Here is a 22,435-nt window from a genome sequence, read left to right on the forward strand (position 1 = left end):
GCTGTATAACCCTAAGGGTTTAGCGTTCCCCATAATTATAATAATGATAATAATAATAATAATAATAATAATAATAATAATACCCTCTCCAGGTATGTATGATAATTTGTGTAACTGTATTTATGTGTACCTGTACTTAAATAAACTTAATTAACAGGCGCTAATCAAGTTTGACTCGAAGAAGGTAAAAAAAAAAATTAGTTCCAATTTCTCTGATCAAGAGCCCTTTATCAGTAAGAAGGTTCCGCCTTGTAGGGAACCCTGATAAGGAGAGCCCCACGAGGACACACAACGCTGGAGGTACATAAAGATGGGGGGTAGACAAGTTACTGCCACGTCCTGTTACCTCTGTATTTCCTGTCTTATCTTACATGTGTTGTTGTCTACTAAGATATTAACTGTAGTCTTGAGGCGCCATCACATCTCCACCAGACTTCTGCATCCCTATTATCTGTAAATAAACACACATCCATTATATATATTTATATATATATATATATATATATATATATATATATATATATATATATATATATATATATATATATATATATATATATATATATATATATATATATATATATATATATATATATATATATATATATATATATATATATATACACATTATTATTATTATTATTATTATTATCGAAGAAAAAGCATAAACTCTCCCTGCGCCTCTGCCATTTCTCGAAATATTTCTGGAATAAAGAATAAAGATTTTATTTCTTTGCATGTGTAATTACAATTTTGGCTTTTTAAGTACAAAGAAAGCCACTATCATGCTGGGGCATTTCGGGCAGACTAACGGTGTCTAACGTGGCCAGTAATTCTGCTTAAACCTCCTTGTTGAGTGCCATTTTGATTTTTGAGAAGAGAAAGAAATCACAGGGGACTTTTCCTGAGTAGTAGGGAGGGTGAGGGATGACTGTCACGTTATTTTCCAATGTATGCATCTGGTTTTGACGTTAATGGACAACCAGAACATTCGTCATTTTCATTAATGAAGGGAAGATTGCAAGAAGCCTAATCATTGTTTGATTAGAAAATGTAGAGAGAACCTTCACGGCACACATAACTGCGATAGAGCACCTCAGTTACTGAGAATGCTTGAAGTTCCTAAACCTGTACTCCCTAGAATGCAGACGGGAGAGACACATGATCATATACACTTGGCAAATCCTAGAGAGATTCGTATGAAACTTCCACACGAAAATCACTCCCTACAAAAGCAAAAGACTCAGCAGACGATGCAACGTGCCCCCAGTGAAAAGCAGGGGTGCCACTAGAACGATAAGAGGCAACACAATAAGTGTGAGGGGCCCAAGATTGTTTAACTGCCTCCCAACATATATAAGGGGGATTACCAATAGACCCCTGGCTGTCTTCAAGCAGGCACTGGACAGGCAACTAAAGCCAGTACCTGACCAGCTGGGCTGTGAGTCGTATGTTGAACTGCGTCTGTTGGACTGCATGCGGCTAGCAGTAACAGCCTGGTTGATAAGGCCCTGGTCCACCATGAGGCCTGGTCACAGACCAGGCTGAGGGGGCGTTGACCCCTGGCACTCTCTCCAGGTAGGATTGGATTGGATTTTCTTCGGATTTTTAACCCCGGAGGGTTAGCCATCCAGGATAACCCAAGAAAGTCAGTTCGTCATCGAGGACTGTCTAACTTACTTCCATTGGGGTCCTCAATCTTGTCCCGCAGGATGCGACACAGTCGACTAATATCCAGGTATCTATTTGCTGCTAGGTGAAGAGGACAACGGGTGTAAGGAAATGCGCCGAAATGTTTCCACCCGCCGGGAATCGAACCCGGGCCCTCCGTGTGTGAAGCAAGAGCTTTAGAAACCGGCCACCCACTCAAGGTATAATGAATGTTCCTTCATAATGGTGAAGGGCTCTTTATACAAACAGTTCGACCTGATGTTCCTTTCCTTTTAATTATTACAATAAAAACTAAGTGCTAAACCCACAAAGGTAAAACGGCACAGCCCTTCTTTTAATCAATACTAGCTGCTGCCCATTTCCCCATACTCTGTATGCAGGGACAATGTCAGAATTTCTATACTGGGGGTGTTTTCGGGGTATCTATCTGGCATTATTTATTATAAACATGGGGAGCCCTAAACCCGTAGAATTATACAGCACATGTGCAGGGGGGGGGGTGGAGGGTACTCGGGCTCAATTCAGGGAACTGGAGCACATCAAATTCCCTAGATCAAGATTATTATTATAATCAAAAAGAAGTGCTAAGCCAGGGTAGAGAAGGAAGCGAGGGTATCGGGCGGCAGAAGGGGGGAGGGATGATGAATAGGTTACAGAAAACAGAGGGGCAGGGGATAGTGCGGGGGTAGAGGGTAGCAAGAGATTAAGGTAGAAAGGGCTGAAGGTATCATCATCAGAGTTTGTGGAGTAAGTCAGTTGTTGTCAAAAAGTCAATGAGAGTCCAGATGAAAGGTGGGTCCATCAGCGAGAAGGGAAGGTAGAGAGAACAGTGGAGCGAAGACGACATTGGAGGTAAATTCTGCGTGCTCGTTGATAAAGTGGGCAGTCTAACAACGTGGCTGACCGATACTGGAACCTGACAATTCTCACAGAGAGGAGCAGGGCGCCTCTCCATGAGATATAAGAACATAAGAACGAAGGAACACTGCAGAAGGCCTACTGGCCCATGCGAGGCAGGTCCAAGTCTCCTACCGGCTTAAGCCAATGCACCCAACCTAGTCAGGTCTGGTCACATTGACTTAAGGGAGGAACACGGCAACCGACCTGTTAGCACAAGCTATCAGGTCTAACTCACACCCACCCACATCTACTCATGTATTTATCCAACCTATTTTTAAAGCTACACAACGTTCTGGCCTCTATAACGGTACTTGGGAGTTTGTTCCACTCATCCACAACTCTATTACCAAACCAGTACTTTCCTATATCCTTCCTGAATCTGAATTTTTCCAACTTAAAACCATTGCTGCGAGTCCTGTCTAGGCTAGATATTTTCAGCACACTATTTACATCCCCTTTATTTATTCCTGTCTTCCATTTATACACCTCAATCATATCCCCCCTAATTCTACGTCTTTCTAGAGAGTGCAGTTTCAGGGCCCTTAGTCTATCCTCATAGGGAAGGTTTCTGATACATGGGATCATCTTTGTCATCCTCCTTTGTACATTTTCCAGAGAATTTATATCCATTCTGTAATACGGTGACCAAAACTGTGCAGCATAATCTAAATGAGGCCTAACCAAGGATGTATAGAGTTGAAGAACAACCTGAGGACTCCTATTATTTATGCTTCTTGATATGAAGCCAAGGATTCTATTAGCTTTATTGCGAACACTTATGCACTGTTGTCTTGGTTTCAGATTACTGCTAACCAGAACTCCTAAATCTTTTTCGCAATCCGTAATATTAAGATCTACATTATTTAGTTTATATGTGGCATGGTTATTGTCCTGTCCAACATTTAGAACTTTGCATTTGTCTATATTAAACTGGATCTGCCACTTCTCCGACCACTGCATCAGTCTATTCAAATCTTCCTGGAGTGCTCGAATGTCCTCGTCAGAATGAATTCGACGGCCTATTTTGGTGTCATCGGCAAACTTGCCGATGTCGCTCTTTATGCCCTCATCTATGTCGTTTATGTAGATTGTGAACAGCAGGGGGCCCAACACTGACCCCTGTGGAACACCGCTCGTGACGCTTCCCCACTCTGATTTCTCCCCATTTATGCAAACTCTCTGCTGCCTATTTGTCAACCATGCCTCTATCCAGGAAAAAATTTCTCCTCCTATTCCATGTGCTTTAATTTTCCTCAATAGTCTCTGATGTGGGACCCTGTCAAAAGCCTTACTGAAGTCCATATACACAATATCATATTCATTACCATGATCTACCTCCTCAAATACCTTAGTGAAAAAAGTTAATAAATTCGTAAGGCAGGAACGCCCCTTTGTAAAACCATGCTGAGATTCGTTGATTAATTTATGCTTTTCAAGATGGCTACGAACTGCCTCGGCAATTATTGATTCCATACATTTTCCCACTATGGAGGTTAGGCTTATTGGTCTATAGTTCGAATTATTATTATTATTATTATAATCAAGGGGGAAGCGCTAAACCCGGAGGATTATACAGCGCCTGGGGGGGGGGATATGTGGAAGGCATTCAGGCTTAATTCGGGGAACTGGAGCACAGATCCAATTCCCTAAATCAAGAGCCCCTCACCAACATCAAGGAACCTTCCTTGAGGGGTCTATAGTTCGAAGCTAAGGACCTGTCACCTGTTTTGAAAATAGGTATCACATTTGCCATTTTCCACTTCTCTGGCACCATGCCAGTTTGTAGTGATATGTTGAAAAGATTAGCCAAAGGTGTGCTAAGCTCCCCTTTACATTCCTTTAGAACCCTTGCATACAGTTCATCAGGGCCTGGGGATTTGTTAGGTTTTAATTTATCTATTTGCCTAAGGACCATGTCACTTGTGACCCTAATAGTGCACAGTTTATTATCGTCCTGTTCTACATAATTTATCATTACTGGAATATCGCTGGTATCCTCCTGTGTAAAAACTGAGAGGAAGTATGTGTTAAAAATTCTACACATTTCCTTATCACTGTCAGTGAGCTGACCCGAGGAACTTTCGAGTGGGCCTATCTTGTCCCTGATCTTACTTCTGTATACCTGAAAGAATCCTTTTGGGTTAGTCTTCGATTCTTTTGCAACTTTAACCTCATAATCTCTTTTTGCTTTTCTAATTCCCTTTTTTATTTCTCTTTAACTGAATATATCGATTTCTTAATTGCCCCTCTCCTCTTTTGATTTGCCTATATATGCCTCTCTTTTGACCAATCAGATATTTTAATCTATTGTTCATCCATTTAGGATCATTTTTGTTTGATCTGATTTCCCTATTTGGAACATAATTTGACTGAGCAGCTAGAACTATGCCCTGGAAAGCATCATATCGGCAACCATCACCACCTACCTGACCCTTAGTCAGGTCATTCCAGTTCAGCCCACCTAAGTAATTTTTCAGTCCTATGAAATCAGCCAAGCGAAAGTCAGGGACGGAGACTTGATTGCCATTATTAGGGGAATTCCATGATATATTAAAACTGAGTGATTTGTGATCACTCTCCCCAAGCTCATCATTAACCTCAAGATTATTAATTAGTGTTTCCCTAGTGTTTCATATCCATGAGTAAGAAGAGTATGGCCAATGCAAAGGCGAGATCAAGAGCCCCTTACCAGCATCAAGGAACCTCCCTGGAGGGGTGGCTGTCTGGTAGAATTTCTATTTTGGGAGTGTTCTGGGATGGCTGTCTGGTAGAATTTCTATACTGGAGTGTTTTTGGGTGGCTAACTAGTAGAATTTCTATATTTGGGGGTGTTTTTGGGTGCCTTAGGTAGAATTTCTATACTGGGGGTGTTTTGGGGTGGCCATCTGACTCACCATACCACGGGTGGGGTTTGAACCCGCGGTCAGACTTCTATGGGTTTGGCACTCACCTCCATAAATGTGATAATAATGTTGTCTGGTTTAAAAGGAAAAGGATCATACACATTGTATGATGTATTCTATATTAAATGATTAAATCATGAACTATTAAAATATAAAATCAGATGTTCAGTTAAAATGGATATAAAAGCCCTTAAAGCCAACTCAATCTTTATTTATATCTGCACAACCACTAAAATCACGTCTCTCCAAAGCTTTACTTATATGTACTGTACTGCACATGTTACCACTGGCAAAGGGTATCATTTATTTATTAATTATTTACTTATAAGCTTAAAATAAAAGTTGGAAAAAATACAACTTTATGGAAGACACTTTCTTAACAGAAACCAATAAGGGATAAATGTGGCAGTGCCCAAAAACTCAATTATATTTCTGACACAATATTGCCTTCTCATGTCAAGATTTTTAAAATACAGCATTTTGTAAATAAGGATCTAAAGTCACTAAATAATTAAAAAGCATTGAAAATTATAATGTATATTAACTTCTAAACTCCCCGAGATAACAGCATAATTGTTACACTTCTATAGGAAGTTAATAATTTGCGTAAGTTTAGTGAAGAGATATACAGTACAAGCAATGAATAGAAAACCAGGGTTTTTGTTTCATGTTCATATATTAACCTTTTTTTTTTTTTGACCACATTTCCCAGCAAGATACGGTTACTCAATAAAGGAAACATCCACCATCATTTACTCAATAGATGTCTTGCTTGAAGTGAACAGACACCACAACTCAAATGACTCTCCACTCTTTAACATCCCCATACTTCTTCAGAGCGCCAGCATTCTCGTGTACTTACCACGTCCAGAATTAAAATTATTTCTAATTATGATAAATTTAGGGTAAGTACAAATAAAATAATGATGAAATTAACATTTTTTCCTTTTCATGACTGATACAATCACACCTTAATGAAATACACCAATCAGATATAAATGTTCTTTATGAAAAATGCTAAACTTGTATGGGTTACTCAGCACTGCATGGCAAAGGAGTCCTGACACTGGGGGTAAAAGTGCAGATGATGAGCTCGTGTGCAAAACAGTAAATGTGTTTAATATATTTCCCATTACACAAACAAATTAAGTCTTCCCCTCCCCCAAAAAAAACTATGCAAGGTAGGGCACATTTGAATTTATGTAGCATACCAAAATAAAGATAATTTACTGATAGATTACTATGAAAAATATTTCCATATATACGTACAGCACTGTACTTGATATAAAAATAAAATTACATTATATACACCATTTCACATTCATAAAACTAATGTACAACAGACAAGCAGTAGCAGATTAAGAGGTTTGAAGCCCTAAGCAAAACAACGTTTAGCTGTTGTACTAGCAGAAATTATATATTAACATTTGAGCCAGATATACTGTATGACTGAGTGCATGACTGTTGCTGGCCTGCTGAAAGCTTGGTGTTGTATAAATTGATTTTTCAAAAATAAATACTGAACAAAATATAAGAACTTAGAAATTTACATTATTATTTCAGAACTGAAATAGTTTATATAATAGCAAAAAAATATTTATGATTGCATGGGTACCCCATATGACCACAAACTGTCAAATTTTACAGATATGGGAGCGGCTCATGCAAGGGTTAGGAAACAAATAGTTAACAATATGGGAGGCCTCTTGATAGTCGTGGCCCTTATCTGCTTATTGGTAAATTCACCACTGCAGAACAGACAAGTGCCTCCTCCCCCAAAAAAAAAGGTGACCCATTGCATGAATCCTCAATTAGAAATTAGCTTAAGCCTTTATTCAGTCACAGAATGCTATATCCAGGACTTGGCTTTCTTTGTTTTTAGATGATTATAGGAATGTGGATATGCAAACATATTTAATCTTTAATCTACTAAATTTAAATCTACAGGTGATGTTAATGTATTAGAAAAAGCCAGGGAAGATGAACATATGAAGGGTATGGCCTTTTCTAATATACATTTCAATTCAATTTTGATATATTTTAGTATCTAAACTTAAGAGTAAAATGGAAAGCTGTCTCCCTTTCCCATTCCTTACACATTCTTTGGAATAAAAAGTACTATCCTGTCTTTCCAGTTACCACTAAACTCATGTCATTCAAAAGATATCTTCACAATTATATACTCCAATAACAATTGCTCTTTAATAAAAAAAAATACATAAAATAACATTATAGAATGACAATTAAATTGCTTATGTCATGAGTTAACTGATTTTAAATTTACTATCCATTACTAACTTAGAAAGTCAACATTAATTAAAATGACAAATCTAAAGTGACTGTAATTTGTCAACACATGGAATGAAAATTTTGGAATTAAAAAATAAAATCTGCAGAAAGCTATGGAACAATGTTATTCAATCTCAGAAAATAGCATATTCTATTTGCTACTTTTCTGAAAATTTGATGGACAAGAGAATTGTTTTTGTAATTTTGTAACCATGATTCACATATAACCCACACTTTGAAGAGGAAACTTTAGATGATGTTTCAATTAGTCCTGGACCATTAACAACTAACAACTGACTCATGAAATCATAATAACAACTGTTGACTTAATAATGATCCAAGATGGACCAAAGTGTTTGCTAAGGTTTCCTCTCCAAAGCGTGGCTTATTTGTGAATCATGGCTACAGAATTTAAAAAAAAAAAAAAATTTTGCATCAAAATTTCAAAACATGACAAATATACCAATTTATTTGACTGAACAACATTATTTCATTTGTGAATGGTTCCAGCCATATCGAGAATCATACTGTACATCCTGTAGCCATGAATTATACTTTGTTTTCTGACACAGGTGCTGTCTGTATAACATTAAAGTGTATTACAATAAAGAATGTTAATCTTATCAAGATATCATACATTGTATCATTAAACCACTTCCACTGAACTGAGATTCAATTTAATTCTCTTTCAACAGTTTTGCTCTAACTGGTCTAAAAAAACCATATTATTACTAGTCTTTGCACCTACCATAATTGTTAGGAAAAATTAAAACCCAATAAAATTTTCTTATACAATATTCTATATAAATTAGTAATACATTACTTTATGATGCCTTTATTATTATTCTTGAAAATATCCCATTCATACTAAGCAATTTTTCTACACTATATAATTAATTTTGCATATAGGAAAACTTCCTAAATTTTTGTTAACTTATTGTTTATCCAATACCTGTAGAGTTCATTTCACCCATTTGAAAATTTACACAGAAACATGAATTTTCTACTCTTGCAAACACACACACATCACAACATACTTTAGCCAACATTACTCTATAAAATAGATATTATTGGACAATATTCCTTGACAATCACATATTCAGACAACAGTCAATGGCAGTCACCTTCAAAGTAAGCTATAGTACATATAAGCCACACACTACTGTCAAAGGCCTTCATTTTGAAAGAATGGCTAGCTCTAGCTATAATTTTTTAAAGGTAGAGGCTCATATACTTGTTTGTAGAAAATACAGTACATTATGCTCATATAAAGCTGTTTTGTAGCTGAAGACAATGGCTATTTCCATGAATACAATATCAAATCCTTTTATAATTCTTTGATTATACCTGTGTTTTGATGGGTATGTGTAGTTACCAGTGTATCATGGTCATCTTCATATATTTAAAAATATATCATAGTGACAGCTTATACTGTATATGTATGTAGTGTGTGTATGTTTTATAAATATACAGTGGAACCTTGGTACTTGAACAGCTCCCTACTTGAGCAATTCAATATTCAAATGCTTTGGTAAAAAAAAATGCTTGGTAGTTGACCTTTTGCTTGGCACTCGATGAAACAAATATGACCTGCCAAAACTTTGCTGTAAACTATTCCATGTTTCTTCTCATTTTTTTATAAATAAGTCATCATGGGGTCTAAAGAAGATTAGTGATAGCCAACAAAATAGAAAATTGGTTGGGAAAAATTTGTTCAGTACTCAAACAGATCAGCCCTCGAACAGGCTTCTGGAACGAATTAAGTTCGAGTACTGAGGTTCCTATGTACATATATAAATGTATACACACACACACACATATTATATATATTGCCAGAAGCAAGGGGCTAGTAACCCATTCTCCTGTATAAATTACTAAATGTAAAAAGAATAACTTCAAGAAAACATTTCTTCTTTTTCAGGTCACCCTGCCTGGATAGGAGATGGCCAGATATAACACACACCACACACACACACACACACGCACACAAGCACACACACACACAGCCAAAAGCTATGACTCAACCTCTGCAACCACATACATGTACGTATAGGTGAGCGAGTACTCTCTCCGTCACTCATTTACTCATGCACACTCACCTTAATATATAGTATATATACAGTACAGTACAGTACTTTTCTTCAAACAAATATAAACTGCATTTATACAGTTGTTAGAAGTTATTAAAGGAAATTAAATATCCCTGGCTATGTAACTATAACAGGAAAGGGCTTACTGAAAAATTTGTGGGACCTTACTAATAAAGTATTTCTCTAAACTAAAAGGCTTTTCTGCTTAAATACTTGGGAAAGGACTCAAACAATACACCAACATTTATCTCCTCTTATATTTAAACAGGAATGAAACTGCATCACACCACTGAAACATACAACAAGAGACTGGCTTATTGTATGTAATGTTTTAACTATCCAAAACACAACAATTAGCTTCCCAGCAAGGGAAGGTGATTTGGAACAAAGGCAATACTTCAGGTCTTCCAAACCTATCTCTTATTCTACTCCACTAAATATTATGACTACAGTTTCCTTTATACCAGTCCATGTTAAACCAAACAAAAAACTAGTTACTCGCAAGATTCACACCAGTAACACTTCCTTAATTACCTACTGATAACAACGATCTAAGTACATACATTGCATTCACTACATCTGCATAACTGCTAGTAACAGTAACAACTTATTAGAATTACATGTTTGACCAAATTTATGAATCGCATTTTAATATTTATGAATATATAGTAAAATTATTTTAGATAATATAACTTGCTACAAAATGCATTAGACAAATTCTACATTCAAAAACAAAATAAAATTTCTTAGAATAATTACCTTTATTTCTTCAAGTACATGAAACTAATGACATAAGACCTAGTTGACATCACTGGCATACTACAAAAAAAAAAAAACCCTGGTTATGCAGAACATTTCAGGCAATTTAAGTTAATCTTATCTCTCAAGATGCAACCCACAACAGTCGACTAATACCCAGGTACCTATTTGCTGCTGGGTGAACAGGGGCAGAAGGCATAAGGAAATTTGCCCAACATTTCACCCTTGCCAGGGATCAATCCCGGACCCTCAGTGTGCCAGCTGAGGATGCTCCTAACCAAACCACTATGCACAATGCAGTCTATGTTACCTCAGTACCTTGTACATAAGGAAAGAATACTAAATAAATGAGTTAAAAAATATTCATTATTAAGCAAAGGGTAAATACTGTATATTGAATTGAAACAAGGGATCTGTTCATCACAAATCACAACTGATGTGTAAATAGCTTGTTTGTGATTACATGTATAGCTAATTTGTAGTTATTACATTATTACTGTTCAGTATATTCATGGGAAGTGGAAAATCCAAAGAGCAGAGCCAAGCTTATAGTGTCCCACCTCCTATCATAAGATATTTTAAGGTTTCCAGTGGTTGTGGCATTTATTGCCCTTCTGTAAACCATTGTTATTTTATAACTCTCTCTGCAAAGAAAGCTTTCTAGTTTAATTTTGCCAGTTCTTAGTTAATTTGTATGCATATGTATGGACTTGTCTGTGTTTGCAGGTATGGTTTGATATTACTAAGTACTAAACCACATGGGTCATTCATCACTATACTGCAAGGAAAAAGCTGATGGCAGAGGTAGAGATGTAAAGGTGTTTAGGTGATCAAAAATCAATAGTTAGTGCATTTTATTATCATCAAAAATAAGCACTAAACCTACAAGCGTCATACAGCAATAGTTAATGCAGTAAAGTTCTTAAAAGATTTTTGAGAGAATCTATATTAAAGGTAGACTATCAGAGGGAAGGCAAAACAGACTAACAATGTCAGGACATTGAATGAGAGCCAAAAAATGAAATCAGTCCTCTCCATTGAATGGGGCTATTCAGACTAAGAATTAACTTACAGTTCTTATATGTTGGCAAGGGGCAACCCCATAATATGACCATGTATGTCTGTGACTAATGCAGTTACAAGAGTATATTGCAAATATATCCCCACAACTGAAAACAATGGAGGGAGGGAAGAGAGTCCAATTATGGTTTAATTAAAAACATGATTCTGATTAATGAAGCCAAAGTTTCCAACAATCTTGCAAGTTGTCAAGTTACCACTAGAAAATAGTATGTGTAGTATATAAGAGATTTACAGGTCCTCAGTTAAGAAAAGCAAAGAAAAATCTGCAAGTTTCTTACCCCAAACTCCAGTATGATCCAGCAAAAAACAAACCTTTTGCCTGTTGAATTATTTTTCAGGATGTGCTAAACCCATGTGGGTCATTCAGAACAAGGGTGTGGAAAATGTCTTAAGTCTACTGATCGTCGCTTGGACTTTGTCCACTCACAGGTTAAAGATGCAGCACAGCATGCATTAAATGCTGATGTAAGGAATTAAAGGTTTGAATTGCTTACAGTGCACTACAAATCTGATACTACAACAAAGAGGCAGATATAGCAGCAGTGTACATAATAGAAATACTGTGAAAATGTTAGGCACCTACAGCAACTGGTCCTGGATTATACAATCAGGAAAAAATGCCAAGCATGCCACTCCAGCACAGTATTTTGAGCCATTACTGAACACAACAGAGAATATCTAAATACTAGTGATCAAAGAAGAGCAAGAAAGTTCAAAGCAGAGAACCGAGAAATCAAGAGTGGATGAGGATGTGGGTAGACTTGGACCAGAGAGACTTCCTAAGATAGTAGGCAACAAGCAACACACACAAACACATGAGAGAGAGAGCTGACAAAGAAACTCTTACAAGGGGTCTGGAGATGTTGACTGAAGAAGTGTAATAAAGCACCACAATGGTAACAGCTTTAGTAATATTTATAAAATTTATAGTATTCATGAGGAAGTGCTAAACCAATAAGGGTATTATTATTATAATCAAAAAGAAGCACTAAACCTACAAGGGTCATACAGTGCAGAGGGGATGGGGTATAGGGTAGCAAGGAGACCAATAAGGATAAATAATCAAGTGTGGGGGCTCAGTGTTGGTGCCATATACATCTGAATAGGTGTAATACAAGTTGTGTACCATAATTTTCTAAATTATTCTGTTAAGGCTCTTAAAAAGCAGTTTTCAAATTAATATGTTTGAAAGATCTATTCACAAACAGCCAGTCTTTGCAGGCCAAAGAACTACATGGGAGAGTAGTAGTAATGTGAAGGGTATATTCATGTAGCAAAAGTTTAAATAACAGATTGTATGACAACTCGGTTATTACTTTCACGTGTCTACACTGAAGATGGGGTTTTTCTAAAGAGCAGGCAAAGTGAGGGCACCAGTGTGCTATTTGATAAACTGTGTACAATCAATTAAAAGGTGTTAAACTAACAATACCTGACAGGTTTCAGATACGCTGGGTCACTCCACAAGTTGACCATGCAAAACTGTAGTGTAGCTAATAGACAGTCACTAGAATATGGTTTCTCTCACCCAGCAGTGATGAAATGTTGGCCTGAAACTTTTTTGTTATTTCTTCAACAACAGATTGTTAAAAAGGTACTTAATGCAGTGTACTGTATTCTTTAATGGTACATTAAACTCGTAAGTGAAATGTACCATCAGACTTAACTGCATTGCCTTTTTAATCACTTGTCAGGGCCTTTACTGATTTAACAACAGCTCATTGGTCCCTAACTCAGGTGAAAGGCATTGTCAACAATTCCAAATCAACAGAAGAGTGCAAGAATGAAAATGCAAAGGCCAATGCTCTTGTGTTTTCTGAAGAGACTACACAACTAGTGTGAAATAGGAAAAATGATGAGATGCAGCATCAAAAGCTCTGAAGAGCTGGTAATGCACTAAGTCAAAGACTACAACAGAGGAGGAGGAAGCAGAGATGGAAGCAATGTAGATGATAGATGCAAAAGGTGCATATAAATCTACATTGAAAATAAATTAAGAAAAAGAGCTGTGCATCTCACTGTCAAGAAAATTTGGAGACATTAGAATACACATCAATAGTATATATGAAATTCAAAATGCTCAAGGAAGAGCACATGTTGGTATCACCACTTAGCAAGGAGAGATGGGAAAGAAATGAACAGGGTGACAATATAGGGAAAAGAAAAAAAAAAAGTCTGAAGGTGGAGATTAAAAGTACAGTATAATGATCAAGACATCAGCTTTACTAACATCTGCAATTTTGCTATAGGTCTCATGCTCATGCAGACCATGAAAGCAAATAAGATAACAGACAGTATATATCTCGGTGATCTCACAATGAAGGGTTAATAAGATGCATCTAGACTTTTGACTGGGTACAAATAAAAGCATATTGGTATGTAGATGCTTTGACAAATGCTAAAACCATTCCTTGAAGAATACACACACAAAGGCAGCCAAAATGTTTCGGTAGATTCGACGCATCTAATTAGTGAACTGATACCCATAAATTATCTTTGCTGAAACCACTTTTCTTGGTGCTGCAAAATTTCAGATACATATATTTTAATGAATCCTACAAGTTGCTTGATTTACGGAGTATGGCAGGGTATCGAACTTTGCTTTTATTTGGTATCAACTATAAATATATATTTTTTATTGGTAATATTAAGCCTATGCATTTTTCTAAGAACCCTGACTGACTGGTAGGCTGACATTCTTTTATTTCCCATCTTTATTAATTCACTGCTTTTATGAGACTTCCCAAAATGGGTATGTCAGTGAAATGGCACAGATCCAGCCATGTGTAGTTAGCAACAAGCCAATGCTCATGCAATCCAGTCCCCCATCCAAAAAGGACTTGCACCAAATGTAGAGTATACTGAGGCAACAATAAACACATCATCCACAGATACTTCAATAATTGTCAAAGTTATTCGTAATATTAAAAGTAAGTCTTTGAAAACCATTTCTGAATAAGGTCAACTGCAACTAAATCATTTAAGTATACTTTAGTGTTAAAAAAAGAACATATTCATGCTCAAGAAAAAAAAAAGAAAAAACTGGACACATTGGTATAAATATCTTCTTGTTATATTAAATTTGATGCATATAACTCCTACTCAGACCAGGAAAATTAAGTCATTTCAACAATACAGAAATGGTTATTACTAATAGAATAACTTGTCTCAATAATTTATTAATTAATGCTTCTGGTACCTGATACCTTTACCATCTATATCTTTATAAAAGTAAAAGATAACCTACAAATATCATGTATTCTTCATATCCAATACCTTGAAAGTTATAATTGCATTACTAGAGAAACCAAATATTTTTATATACAGCAATACATGAAAACCAGTTTATCATGATAAAACTGTTAAAAATATACAGCTTCACATTTTTATCTAATTTCAAGTGATACTGTAGCCTTGATATGAAATATTCAGTTCCTTAATCAGCATAAACTAACAAAACAAGTGTAATCTACATAATGCAAGTTTGATATAAATGATGTGGACAAAACACATGGCTGCAAATAAAAAGAAAAGTGCCATTGAGTGGATATAATGTGAACCTCCTATCAAAATTATATGAGAAAACTGCCTCCTATTTTAAGTACCGTGTAAAACAACACAACTAAACATGCCATATAATTAGCAATTAAATCTCATCTACGAGCAGAGGAGCCTTGAGTGGCTGTTTTGGATGCTGTTTCACATCACTTAGAAATTATTTTTAATTTTACAAATCTGAAAGTAACAATAATTAAAAGTACTTAAACATTACAAAAATATAATTTATTTCTGGCAAACAAAGGTGGTAATTCACAAGCTGCACTTGAAAATAATAAATCTTTCAACAATGCTAATTTTATTTCTGAAGATAATGTTGCCCAATACAAACGCAAGACCACGATATAAATGAATACGATAAGGCTCTCTTAAACCTACTGATAATATATGAAATTTTTTTAAATAATACTTCTAAATTGCCTTTTGGTATACACATGGAAGAAATCACAATTATTTGCATATATGCTTACGTGTTTATGTAAAATGAAATTATTACAATAGCTTTTTCAAGCCAATGAAATATGAACACACTTTCAGTTAAATATACCAGCACACTGCTCATTAAATGTATAAAATAAAAACCCTTTTGAATTTTTTATATTGTGTTCTAAACAGATCAATATAACAAACTAGAATCCTATGTACATGGCAAGTAACTGAACCACTAACACATTTATTTTCAGAAACTAAGAATACTATCTACAGACAATTTTTTTCATGCAATGTTTCTCTGTGGTTATTGCATCAGAACTTGTCCATGCTTGTTGAAAGCTTAAAAGGTGACCCAGCCACTTCCAGATCCTCCACTTGGTGGGTTACTGAAGAGGAAAACAAAAGTTTAAATGTAGTACTTGCATATCAATTTAGCTAGTTCCTGAAAATTGAATAGATCACAACTCAGCAGGGATAGTTACAAACTTAAGCAGTAAACTGGTACACTATTACATAATCTAACCTTGGGGGTGGAGGTCTGATGGCAGCACTGGCAAAATCACCCCAAGATTCACCAGTATTACTTGCTGCTCCTGGAAGAGATGCAGGACTGCTTGGCGCATCTGATAAATCTCCCAATATATCTAAATTACTAGTTGCACTTGGTGGAGAGGTACCTGCAGCACCTGGAGGTGGCGCTAACTTCACTCCACCTGGAGGTGGTGGTAAGAGTCCTAAACCAGCAGAGCCTCCTTTGGGTTTTGGGCGGTTGATACCTTCTTGGCCTTCCTTTTTCTGTTGAAATTTTCAGGATAAGTAACACTCTACTAAAAGAGTTATTGTGGTTTTAATTATGCCACACAATGCAGGTTATTTGCTAAACAAGACATTTTTATTATTTTATTTTTACCTCAAATTTCATCTCACATCAAGACAGGGTGACTCCCCCAAAAAAGGGAAATGTTTCACCATCATTCATTCAATCACTGTCTTGTCAAAAGTGTGCTGTCATTTCAATCAGTTTACCTCCCCAACTGCAACTGATGTTGCAGTTGGGGAGGTAAACTGCACTGTCCCTTCCCTACTCTAGGATAAGGCAAATTTATGGTGAAATGTTATACAACAAAGACTCCTCTGCTTCATTTGTCATACTGTCGACACTACCATTTTTCTGATATACTTAACTACCTGGAAAAGAAGTGACCATCAATACCATGCAGGCCTCTTTCTGGAAGCAACATCCATATGGCTGTCATGGCCATGTCTTCCATCAGAGACTTCACCAGAAAGAAAGATCTCTATGACACACCCAACAGTGACAGGATTATACACCATACCATGCAAAGGATTAACAAGTTCTTTGTAGAAATGGAGAGGAATTTTTTCGTATGTGATGAAAAACTCTAATGTCTGTAATCAAGGAACACAAGTAATGACTGTGTCATACCCAGGTCTCAAGAGGGCCATCTCATGCACTGCAACAACACACAAATGATCCATAGAATTTTTTTAGGGGTAGGCTCCAATGAATTGAAGCAGCCTTACTATTTCCAACACCATAGAACAAAGGGCTGGCAAATACACGACAACTTTCGTACATATGATACTGCTCAAAGCTGCTTCTCAGCTGCCACATTTTGCAGCAATTATATGACCCAAAGCCTTTACTTGACCTTCACCTATGACTTTCATTCTCCATATACACATATTCTGTGCTTTCTTCTCCTTATGTATCAGCTGGAGTAACCAAGGTCCCAGGACCGAAAAATTCAATAGACATGATAAGTGTACGTATTAGTGTTCTCTCATCCATATTTTTGGAATTCTTCTTCTTTCAACAAACCAGCCATATCCCACCAAGGCAGGGCTGACTAAAAAGAAAAACAAGTTTCTCTTCATAAGTTCAGTAATGTACACAGGAGAAGGGGTTACTATGCCCTTGCTCCCGGCATTTTAATCGCCTCTTATGACACGTATGGTAAAAATTAATATTCATTCAGTGATATACAGCTGGAATGGGATACAAGGCAGTGTGCCAAATTACTAAAAGTTGTACACAAATAACAAATCTATTATCATAACTACCTTACAAGAGAGAATCTAATGAACACAGGCACACACATAGGTAAAATTATATATAATTGCACTTACTGTTATTTTCATATTGATTTTAATTGTCTGACCATCCTTGAAACCTAGATCAAGGCTGGGCTTCCCTTCTTCTTTTTCTTTCTCAGCTTCTTCTTCTTTCTTGACCCATTTGAAGTGATCTTGAAGGGCTACATTTAAATCAAAGCTGTCGGACCTATCTCCAAAGCCTATCCCAATAAATGCCGCTCTTCCTGATGAAACATCAATAAAATTTCAAGTAAAACCATTCAATCATATCACAGAAGAAACAAGCTATGCAGATTTTTAAGTCATCTGATAATCCATCTTTATGTAATCAGCAAAATGTGTTGAGTTATTCAGAGTACCATGCAACAAGCTTGTTTATACTATTGAATTTCTTGTTTGCATTTATTTGGCATTAAATCAAAATAGTTATTATATGTAACTAATGCTTATTTAACATCACTTAATCTTTAGCTGTTGAGCAAAAATTAGTATACACCTGACTAGATGCATGCATCAAAGGTATACAATTTACTCTAAGATATACTAAAATGCAGGTTCATAACATTACCTCCTTCATCCTGTATTCTAAGAACAAAATAACGTGAAGAATCTGTAACAGATTCGATGGCCACTCCTGGGTATTTATCAATGGGACACTTGGCAAACAGTTCTCCTGTTGTCTTGTCTTCTAGTTTTACAATACATTCATTCTTTCTGTTCACGAGTCGCATTCGTCCTGTCCAGTCTGGATCACCTAGATTCCAGTCTGCTGCTCTGAAGAAAAAAATTAATGTGGGTCATGCAGGTAAGTAGTATGAAGGAAAAAAGTTCATTTTCCATGTTCATGAGACAATTTTTGCCTAACAAATATACCAATAACAACATAGTAGTACTGTACTAACTCCAGACTAAAGAATGAGTTGGTTTGTAAATACATATAGTACACAGCACTGTACTCTACTCCTTACCTTTGCCCTGAGAGTATACAACTCTGCCTTCAGTCATTCATAAAGTAAAGAAAATGTAGCACAAACTTTTATGAGTGCAAAGATAGAGACTAAACCTGAACTATCTGTAAAATTGCAAAATAGTGTCTATATAAGAATTAGGAATAGCAAATTGAAATTACACACAATAGAGACTTGTGGATTTAAATGTATAATTTACAAAGTACTAGAACCATTTGGTTTTTAGAGAATTTTACCTTTAAAGTTACTATTTAACAATTAGTTGTTGGCAATAGATACCATTTTACTGCTATCATTACAGATTTAACTGCAATAGAATCAAAACAATTACAAGTACATTAGCTGTACCAAAACAATATTCATAATTTGTTAAACATCACTAGCTACTAATGGCAGAAATTCTGACAAGAGAAAATCTCCCTACAATACAGGCACAACATTTCCTTGCCGAGTTTATGTCAGACAATGAGGTTGTTCAAACTTGCCACCATATAGGCTGACCCAGCATCAAAGAGCTATTGTGCCTGTAACAGTATGAAGAGGGAGGACTTATCTGTGATTCAACCACCAGCCCATTCTTCATGAAAGTAATCATGCTAATCAATGAAACACATGAATAAAAATTTGTAAGTTAGAGCTTTTACAGACTGTATTGTTACATCAAAATGGGTATTTTACTTGATGGCATTTTTTTCATAAATATACCATACAGATGCATAGACACATGATACAAATACTGTACATGTCCTTTACAAATGCAAAAAATTAACTTTTGGGTCAAAGTATTTTAAATACAATAATCCCTTCAGAACATGGACTTCTAATCACATTACAAATGCAGTGAGTGATGTCACTTACACCCTCTTGTAGCCAACAGCAGACTGGCTATTATGGATATACTATACACAATACTCTTGGGCATACACGAGATTATGAGAAATGTTCCGTAGCAACAAGCGAGACACAGACACAGACACAGACAGACACACACAGACAGAGACAGACACAGAGACAGACACAGAGACAGACAGACAGACAGACAGACACACACACACACAGACACACACACAGACACACACACACACACACACACACACACACACACACACACACACACACACACACACACACACACACAGAACCATCCATGGCAATGAGAGACGATGCACCATGGGTTGATGAAAGCATTAATTCCACTTGCTTGTACAGCATGTGCAACACTTGGGAATCTCTACTGCCCAAATATTTTGCCTGAACAGCAAGATTTTTTCAAGTGAATACAAAAGCAACTTATATACCACAGAGAGTGGAAGAAGTGGAGAGGCAATTCTAAGGTGTTCAATCCCTTAGCCTTGATGAAGGTGTTCAGCTCCTTGAATTCATTATTTTAAATGATTGTCTGAAAGACTCCCCATTGAATGGCCAAACAGAGATGCCTTTTATACATCTGCAGGAAGAGGGATGATATTTGTATGAAGCACTCATGGTACCCTATTTACATCTGCCTCATGATCATTTTGAATTTAATTATTCAATAAAAACTTTAAGGTCAACTCTATTTGGCTAGGTTGGGTCATGGTATAGAAAACACTATTTTAGCCTTAATGAATTGTGTTAAAAGAGATATCCTTCTTAAACCTCTCCTTCACCCCTCTTAAGCTTCACTTTCACCTTCTCAAACTTCTTCACCTTTTGTGGAATTTTGAAATTACCTCCAACAGGGGGAAGCAAGGGGATCATAACCCCTTCCTTTGAGTATGATATATGATCCCCCTCCATCTCGAGCGCTATGGGAAAGAGGGAGAGAGGGACCACAACCCCCTTGCTCCCACATTAAAGGTAATTTCTCCATACCTTCTTAAACCTCTCCTCCACCCTCTTAAACTTTCTCTACACTTTTATATTCCTTCTACTCTCTTTTAAACCCTTCCTACACCTAAGACATGGTTACTCAGCAAAGCACAGCACGAGTTTTCATTGTGGGTTTTCCTGCAGGATATGAACAAACAGAGCTGACTAGATCCTAGGCATCTGTTGACTGCTAGAACACATCACAGTGAGAGTTTATTCAGATTACCCCCAGAATACGACCCATAAAGGTTAAGTCACAGGTGTCATGGGCTGGCGAGAGATATGGCTTAACTATGTGTCTCACCTCACCCGATATTGTGCCTGGGTCTTATCACTTGAGGGAAATGTGTTACCACCGAGCTATGAGGTCATGATCTATATACAAGTTCTTATGCAGATTCAATATACGTGTGTTTTTTCTTCATTTATTTCGCACAGTAATTTGTGTAAATTAACCTAGGTTATCCTAAATTGGTAAACTGTGACTTATTTCCGTTGGTGCCATCACTCACCAGTATATCACCAGTCTAAACGTTATTACACACAACTCAGCTGTAGAAAGTCTCCACTACAAGCACATACACCAGAAACAAATGTACACGAGTGTGTGAGTGAGGGCCAAGGGTTGACCCTTGCTACAACGCCCCCATGAAGGGCCAGGCCCTCCCTGGACACCAGTTGGCCACATACAACGCTACTCGCCACGCCTCCACCAACCTATCTGGGTCAAAACAGGCCTAGTTATGTTACCTGTAGCCTCTGTTAGTGGACCTCGGTGGAATTTTGTACACGAAAACCTCTGATTTTACAAGCAGTACGCTCTCGTAGTCATCCATTGCTGACACTTCACACAAGACAGACTATTATATCCGGGTTATAAACAACTTAATTTTTACTAATTTCAGTATCATACTTTGCAGCATTAATGGTGATTTTAAATACATCAAATATTTATATAAATATCTAAGTTTATTTACTAGATATTTAGTAAACGAAGGCTATTAAGAATAGTATATTGAGGAGCAGAAAGTTTACAATGCCCTCTGGAACTAATGGAGTAAACACGATGAACCACAAAACCGGCAAATTCAATTAACCTGAAAAGCAATAATATTAAGATTTTAGGCAAAATGACTTTTATTTATCTATAAAACCACTGTAGATATTATAAGTCCAAAAACAGACTCACTGCTAATTATGGAGACCTGGTCTTTGTGGGTATTTGGAGTTAATTTATTGCTACAAATGTTCAGCTGTATAGTCCTTGTGGCTTAGCGCTTCTTTTTGATTATAATAATAATAATACAAATGTTCAGCTGTATGGCCCTTGTGGTTTAGCGCTTCTTTTTTTATTGTAATAATAATATAAATGTTCAATATTAGGTTATTTTATCATAGACATTTTTTTATGTTATGTATATGTGAGAAATATATAACCTAATGAAACCCAACTGAAAATAACCTAATGCGATTTAACCTTCCTCCGCCAACAGGTGATATGGTACTAGGACACCTTTGTTTACACTTACGTTCGCTGTAAATGTTGTTGAAACTGCAAGGAAACTTCACAAATCCTGAAGAAAAAGAAGAAAGGGAAAGAAAAAGAACAGAAGAAAAAAAGAAGCGTTAATATTAACCCCTGATTAGCCCTGACTTGCTGCATGTCCCAAAGTAAATATTTTTGGCTAATATCACCCAGAAAAACAATTTGTCCAGATATATAGTAGTCTGTGCCAGGGGACAGATAGCTTGCTTGTATTTGAAATAAGAAAATAATGCGTGATAACAGAATAGTTCCTTTGGTAGTGCCTAT

General features: G+C 36.5%; 1 protein-coding gene across 1 annotated transcript; it reads right to left on the minus strand.

The window, feature by feature from the left end:
* Positions 1-5,669: 5,669 nt before the first annotated feature.
* LOC128685769 (NECAP-like protein CG9132) lies at positions 5,670-21,501 on the minus strand. Its single transcript, XM_053772402.2, has 5 exons — positions 21,373-21,501; positions 18,372-18,577; positions 17,837-18,027; positions 16,209-16,480; positions 5,670-16,071 (listed from the first exon to the last, which is right to left on the minus strand). The coding sequence occupies exons 1-5, from the start codon at positions 21,456-21,458 to the stop codon at positions 16,026-16,028; spliced, it is 801 nt and encodes a 266-aa protein (XP_053628377.1). The 5' UTR covers positions 21,459-21,501; the 3' UTR covers positions 5,670-16,025.
* Between the last annotated feature and the right edge of the window lie 934 nt (positions 21,502-22,435).

This window comes from Cherax quadricarinatus, chromosome 23, assembly GCF_038502225.1.
Source record: "Cherax quadricarinatus isolate ZL_2023a chromosome 23, ASM3850222v1, whole genome shotgun sequence".
Taxonomy (NCBI): Eukaryota; Metazoa; Arthropoda; class Malacostraca; order Decapoda; family Parastacidae; genus Cherax; species Cherax quadricarinatus.